At 39.1% G+C, this 7,699-nt stretch overlaps 1 protein-coding gene across 2 annotated transcripts in view; it reads right to left on the bottom strand.

Moving 5' to 3' along the window:
* Srgap1 (SLIT-ROBO Rho GTPase activating protein 1) overlaps nt 1–7,699 on the bottom strand; it is a 233,201-nt gene that overhangs the window by 5,404 nt on the left and 220,098 nt on the right. For both annotated transcript variants that reach the window (XM_013023272.1, XM_013023263.1), the window contains exons 18-19: nt 5,458–5,537; nt 739–919 (exon numbers count right to left, since the gene is read on the bottom strand). In XM_013023272.1, the coding sequence (XP_012878726.1) occupies nt 739–919; nt 5,458–5,537 (261 nt within the window). The remainder of the gene's footprint in view (nt 1–738; nt 920–5,457; nt 5,538–7,699) is intronic.

Below are 7,699 nucleotides of genomic sequence, written 5' to 3'. Positions count from 1 at the left end.
TGCTTATGTGGTGCTGAGGAATTGAACCCAGGGCCTCAGGCATGCAAGGCAAGCGCTCTACCACTGAGCCACCTTCCCAGCCCCTCACCTATATATTTTAATACTTCTAAGATTCTGCTAAATCACTGAAGTTATTGTATACATTTTATGTAACATATTTTCTTCCCACTGAAAAGCTCTCTTCCATTGGTAATAGGTTGTGTAATATCATTAGAAAATATAGATTATATTGGATATATACTGTATATATTACTTTATAACCATTTCTGTTGCTTCTTATGCCCATCTTCCCATATCTTTAAATATTTTTGAAATCAGAACTTCCTTGCAGCAATCCACCATCTCCCAGAGGTGATTTCGCTTAGGCTGTAAATCACTTACTCCCCATCTTGGGAATCTGGGATTACAAAAAGTAGCAGACATGGAAAGACAACACAGCTGTTTTGGGAATCACCAATGTCACTTCAGCTTTCCAAGTCCCTTCTCTGCAGATGTTATTTTTCTAAGAACCCAAAAGTTTCAAAACATGTCTTCCACAGCTGGTGGCTCTAAGCAAGCCTCTTGATCAAGGGTGGGGCATGAATACCTGTGGGCTGGGTCCTAAAGTTCTGTTAGCGGCAGAATCACTAGGAAGGTGAACAACTATGCTTTTTCTCTGTTCCTTTTTTTTCTCTCTCTAAAACTAAAGTTAGGAACAAGAGCTGGTGTCCTAAGGTAACAGAAGCTGGAACTACTCACATATCCTGTACCACTATGTACTGGTGAGGCACCAACCCATCGATGCCGTTGTGCCTGCCTTCCCACCAGTCCTCAGATGCGCGGTGATACAGCAGCAGCGAAGCTCCCTTCTTGAAGGACAGTTCTCTGGCGGACCGGCCCACATAGTCAAACTTGGCTATTGCTTCGATTGGCTCACACTCTACAATGAACACACCAGGACAAGGGCAGGGCTGTTAGGAAGGCATCAAACACACTTGGAAAGGTCTACATGAGGCTTCTTAAGAAATGAAAATGCCAATTTAGTATTTATTTTTTGGTGCTTGAACTTAGGACTGAGGAACACTGTCCCTTAGCTTTTTCACCCAAGGCTATACTTTACTACTTTACTACTTGAGCCACAGCTCCACGTCTGGCTTTTTGTTTCTGAGTTTTGGTAGTTAATGGGTGATGAGTATCACAAACTTTTCTGTCCATGTTGGCTTCGCACCACGATTCTCGGATCTCACTTCCTGAGTAGCTTGGATTATAGGTATGAACCACTAGTGTCCAACTATATTAAAGTCAAGTGAAGTCAGAACTATAAATCCTATTTGAATATTTTTAATTTCCTCATAAGCTTTTTTTTTGGAATTGTCAGATCTTCAAATGGTCACCCAAAGTAATAACTTTTTCTCTCACATTAGTACAAATTTTAGATCTTCATTATTAAAATATCAGATTCAAAAAATCCTATTTTCTAGAGATGAAAGGATAATGTGCTAACATGTTGAATTGAAACTCTTTTGTACAATTACTTAAAAGTAATAAAAAATAAAGTAAGTAAAACAAAAAATGTTAAAAGGAGAAAAGATATTGAGTGAAAAAAAGTCTTAGAAGGTTGCGTGCTATATATAATTCCATCTACGTGGTGTTCTTTAAATGGCCTAATTAGAGACATGGAGAATAGATGAGTAATTGTCAGTGGGTTGGTGGGGAGGTAATAGAGGGAGTGGCTGTGGCTATACGGGCAGCATAGGAACTCTGGCAATGGAACTATTCTTTTATCTTGACTAGGACTGTGGTCACAGAAATCTGTCCACATGACAAAACTATAGAGAATTAAGCAAGCCCCCCCCGCCACAAACACACATACATGAATGCATGTAAAACTGTTGAAATGTGAATATGGTGGATGAGTTGTATGAGTACCAATTTCCTGATTGTGATACAGCACAGTGAAGTATGATTACCACTGAGAGAAATAGGGAGACAGTAGACAAGATCTCTCTGTATTCTTATAACTGCACGTAAGTCTACCATGATCTTAAAATAAAACATTAAAAAAAAAAGCCCTGAACTCTTGACCTAAAACTGGAATTGAGCTGAAATTCAACCAAATATTGAAGGACAACAAGAGGACAAGCTAAATCACTATGGGACTGGCTTTTCACGATCCAATTTATTGCAAAAATATCCTCAATGCAGGGCTTATAGTCTTTCATCTCGTCTTTATCCCTGACATCAATACAGGGGAGTAAAACTTCTACTCAGTAATGAACAGAAATAAAAAGAGCAAGGGGGAAGCAGGCACCTGTGGCTCATGCTTATAATCTTAACCATCCAGGAGGCTAAGATCTAAGGGTTGTGTTTCAAAAACCAGCTTGAGTAGGAATGTCTGTGAGACCCCTACCTTTAATTAACAACTAAAAGGAAAAGAAAGGCAAAAGTGTGGCTCACATGATAGAGCACTAGCCTTGAGCACAAAAAGCTCAGGGACAATACCCAATGCTTGAGTTCAAGCCTCTGGATGGGCAGGCATGCACACACACACACACACACACACACACACACACACTAAAAAGGGACATATATTTATATAGATCTGTCTGCACAATGAGCAAAACCTTATTCCCTAAACACTGAGTATATTAATTTCAAAACACATATGTGTACAAATTACAGATCAGATTTTTCCTGTCTCTCTGACACTTGTTTTCTATTTCCCTTAGTAACAAATTTTCCCACTTAAAAGAGGTGATTTTTCAAAAACTTTACCGTAATACCTGTTGTTTGTATATATAAGAATAAGAAAATTTTAGATAAAGATAGCTAGGCTTTTTGTTTCTCACTTAATAAATCAAAATTTCCTAAGAGCAGGGAAATCTCCTACTCATTCCCTCCTCAAAATTCCCAGACACAGTGACGCATGCCTGCCATTGTAGCTACTCAAGAATCTGAGGAATATGGTTCAATGCCAGCCAGGGCAGACAAACCCAAGACACTCATTTCTAATTAATTAGCAAAAAGCTGGAAGTTAAGCTTACTACATGAGCTCCAGCCTTGAGTGAAAATGCCAAGCAAGAGCTCAAGCCCCTGAGTTCAAACCCCATACTGGTATACACACACACACACACACACACACACACACACACACACACACACAGAAACCTTGAGATACATAAAGTAAAAGCACAAAACTCAATATCAAGAAAGTTTACGTTTTACCTTGGATGAAGGGCCCATGTAAATTTTAGCAAAACATTTTCAAAACAAAGAAAAATGTGTTATCTTTTAGCTACTTCATAGTACCACACTATAATTTGCATGTAAAACAAGTTTGTCTTCCAACAACTATTATTTGCTAAAATGTGTTAACAGTATTCTCACATTTAATAAATTCTCATATTTAATAAAATTTAATAAAATCTTATTAAAATAATATAGTAACAGCTTCATTAAATATGTACCAGTTTACCTCATAAAGAAGGAGATACAATATTACATTTAAACACAATGACTTTTTGTTTGTTCTAAACTTGTAGATAAAGAAGGAGTTCTGGTTAATCTGAGAGGAAAGATACCAAAATTTGTACTTCAGTTTCCCCTGGAGGACAGAAGTAAACATGAACAGGGAAATGACATGCTAATTCATTAAAAAAAACTCCATGATGTATAATTTGCAAATTCCTGTGTGAACACACACATACATTTTTGGTTTTACTAAAAAAAGTAAAAATACTTGTTACACCCAAGGACCTACAGTCTCTATACATTATGCCATGGAGAAATGCGATCAATATTAATGGTCTTTAGTGGCATTCCGTGATACACTATTGATGCTGGTCAAAGTCTATGTAAGGTAACTTAACAGACATATACATATGTCATCGCAATTTCATAATTATGACCTCAGATAATCTCTTCTTTTTATTACTACTTTTCAAAACAAGCAATAGGAAGATCAGATTCTCTTATGGAAATGTGGATCAGTTATGAATAAAACAGCCAGATGAATCAAAAAATATTTCATTGGTAATCCTACTACATAAACTAGTAATTCTGAGCAGTTTCATTAGTTTGACTCTTTCTACTCTCTTGAGACCCATTTCATAGTCAAGTGTCAATCAATAAGCTATTTACACACAGCTTAGTCCAGGCATTATATGGCAAATCAATCCTAGGGCATGGCACACAAGAGTTTTTTCACAGACAAGAGCATCATGCTGTCCTTTAAGGTCCTACAGAATGCTGAATCTGCAAGTGTAAATTGTAACGGTAGTAAAGGCAGTCCTTAATTTTCCAACATGGCTTATTACAATTTTGTGCAAAGGGGAAAAAAATCAGCAAACCTGATAACCAGGCTACCTGGTGCTATTAAGTCTTTACATTTCTATTAAGTCTTACATTTCCATTTCCTGCAATTTTACTATGAAATACTAACATCATACTTTCTTTGGGGGACTTTACTTTTCTTTCTAGATCTGTTACCTATTTCCCTTACAGAGAATGATATTCTATGACCACCAACCTTGAAGACAAAGGTCACTCTCAAGTGGTATTCTGTCAGAGAAAACAAAATGAAACAAAAGAACTACCAATACCTATCAATCAAAAAGGTAATCAATATTCTAGTTCATTTAGACTAGTTTATTCTAGTTAATCTAGGATTTTGGAGGTTGGCTCTGGGTGAGAATATTTGTCCTTCTCTTTCTTGCAAAATCAGGTAAACATGGTCAAAATGATACCTAAAACACAGAGCCCTCAAAGCTACTCTCTTAATAGTCAGGAGGTAAAAATAACTGACAGATGTCATGGTGGAGATACTGATATTTGGGAAGAGAAATGGCCGGGCCTTTGCCTTGGCTGTTCCTGCCAATGAAGAAAGCAAAAGAACAGTGAAGTCCAAAGAGAAAAAGAAATGAACCATACAGAGAAACAAAGAAACCCAAGACAGAAGAAAAGATGGAAGTTGGACACTAGTGGTTTACACCTATAACCCGGTTACTCAGCAGGCTGAGATCTGAGGATCAAGGTTCAAAACTAAGCTGAGTAGGAAGTCCACGAGACTCCTATTTCCAACTAACCACCAAATAGCACGAAGAAGTATGGCTCAAGTGGTAGGACTTCAGCTTTGAGCACAAAAGTTAAGGGACAGTGCCCATGTCTTGGGTTCAAACCCAAGTCCACACACACACACACACACACACACACACACACACACACACACTAACAAAATAAAAAAATTAAAATTAAATTAAAGCAAAACTTCAGTGCAGAAGATATTTGCAAAACATATACCTAATAAAGGCCCACCAAGAATTCTTATATAGAGAGTGTACGCTCACAAACAAACAAAAAAAAAGAAAACTAATGCCAAGCCAAACCAAACTAAACCAAAATAAGAAGCCCTAGGAATTTAATTGTTAAGGAAGAAATGATAGAAAGTAGGGTTTCCAGCAGCATAAGCCAAAGCCTTACCATCCTCACTGGTGTGGGGTTCTGTGCCAGCATCCTGGTCGACTTCCTCCAGTGTACCATGCTCACTGTATGGGCTGTCACTGTGAAGCAGAAATGGAAATTCACATGAAACTAAAGTGGAGAAGACCTCAGGATCCAAGACTTAAGCCACACCTGCAGCTTCATTTTCTTTTTTTTTTTTGGGGGGGGGGTCCGTTTGTGGGCCTGCTCTTCAGCTCAAGGCTAGAGCTCTACCATTTGAGCCACAGCGCCACTTCCGGCTTTTTTTCCCCCTGCTTATGTGGTGCTGAGGAATTGAACCCAGGGCCTCATGCATGAAAGGCAAGCGCTCTACCACTGAGCCACCTTCCCAGCCCTCTTTTTTAATGAATGAATAATTGCTACTGTGAGGAAAAACATATGAGACTTAAGTGATAAAAGTATTATTTGCAGCCGGGCGCTGGTGGCTCACGCCTGTAATCCTAGCTACTCAGAAGGCTGAGATCTGAGGATCGAGGTTCAAAGCCAGCCCGGGCAGGAGAGACCGTGAGACTCCTATCTCCAATAAACCACCATAAAACCAGAAGTGGCTCTGTAGCTCAAATGGTAGAGCGCTCGCCTTGAGCTGAAGAGCTGAGGGACAGCACCCAGGCCCAGAGTTCAAGCCCCATGACGGACAAAAAAAAAAAAAAAGTATTATTTGCTAGTCTGCCAAAGGAATAAATGTTAGGACCTCCATCAATTATCTGGTTCCATGATACCTTTCTATCTAATTTCTTTTACTTTTATTCATTTACTTTTCCAGAGCCTAGCTTCAAATAGTGCCTTACACATAAGTGCTCAAGTATATATTTCACAATTGAATTTGATGTGTGTATCTTCACTTTATATGCATATCTATCTATCTATCTAAGTCTATATATATGCATCTGTCTTTGACTAAGTTATTTTACAATTCTATGAAGACAGAAGTTAACTAATAGATAGAATTATAAATAGTTGTTAGCCAAAGTAATGCAAGTTTGTTGAATCCAGCTACAAGATCAACCAACACAGTCCAGTTTCTGCAACTGTGACTTGCTGTTCCTTTTTTTTTGCATAGAAACTGGTGGTTTTTTGACCTCTGGGAAGTGGTTGCAGCATCCTCTGTCTCATTTTTTGACATGCACACATTTATATCTGCAGAGGAATCATTATTTTTTTTTTGTTTTAGAACTGATCATTCACCAATACTATACCACTCCTCAAATGTATGCTGACAAATACTAACATCATTATCACTGTAAAATTCCATTTATATTTGTGGGGTTGGTGGGCCAGTATAGAGACTAGGACAGGACAAAGATAGTTACTATCTTACTGATTTTCTTTTTTTTTTTGTCGGTCACAGGGCTTGAACTCTGGGCCTGGGCACTGTCCCTCAGCTCTTCAGCTGAAGGCGAGCGCTCTACCACTTGAGCTACAGCGCCACTTCCGGCTTTCTGGTGGTTTATTGGAGATAGGAGTCTCACGGTCTCTCCTGCCCGGGCTGGCTTTGAACCTCGATCCTCAGATAGCAGCCTCCTGAGTAGCTAGGATTACAGGCCTGAACCACCAGCGCCTGGCTCTGATTTTCTGTTTAAACTCAAGCCCATTACTGGCTGCAAAACTATCATGCCAACTTTCACCTTTTTTCCCTCCTTCCCTCTTTTCCTTCCCTCTCTCCCATCTCCCTCTTCCTTCCTCCCTCCCTCCCTTCCTTCCTTCCTTCCTTTCCTATCTCCCTCCCTCCCTCCTTTTCTTTTCTTTTTCTTTCAGTCCTGGGGCTTGGATTCAGTGCCTGGGCACTGTCCCTGAGCTTCTTTTGCTCAAGGCTAGCACTCTACCACTTGAGCCACAGCACCACTTCTGGCCTTTTCTGTTTATTAGGTACCGAGGAACTAAACCCAGGGCTTCATGCATCCTAGGCAAGCACCCTACCACTAAGCCATATTCCTAGTCCCTTTTACTTTGTTTGGAAAAAGCAGTAACCACAAAATGTCCCAGGATACAACACATTGACAAGACATTCACAGTTTTGATCTTTGACAAATTGAACAAGACAACAGAACTTACTGATATAGTCTTAATACATCCTTTGGCCTTTAACAAATATGAATGTGAAAGTAAAATTAATGATCCCAGGAGCTGGTAGCTCAGATCTGTAATCCTAGCTACTCAAGAGGTTGGGATCATGGTTTGAAGCCATACTAGGTAGAAAAACCCTTGAGATTCTTTTTTTTTT

Source organism: Dipodomys ordii, unplaced genomic scaffold, assembly GCF_000151885.1.
Source record: "Dipodomys ordii isolate 6190 unplaced genomic scaffold, Dord_2.0 Scaffold3, whole genome shotgun sequence".
Taxonomy (NCBI): Eukaryota; Metazoa; Chordata; class Mammalia; order Rodentia; family Heteromyidae; genus Dipodomys; species Dipodomys ordii.
The sequence above is the reverse complement of the archived record's forward strand: the minus strand, read 5'-3'. Positions and strand labels throughout refer to the sequence as shown.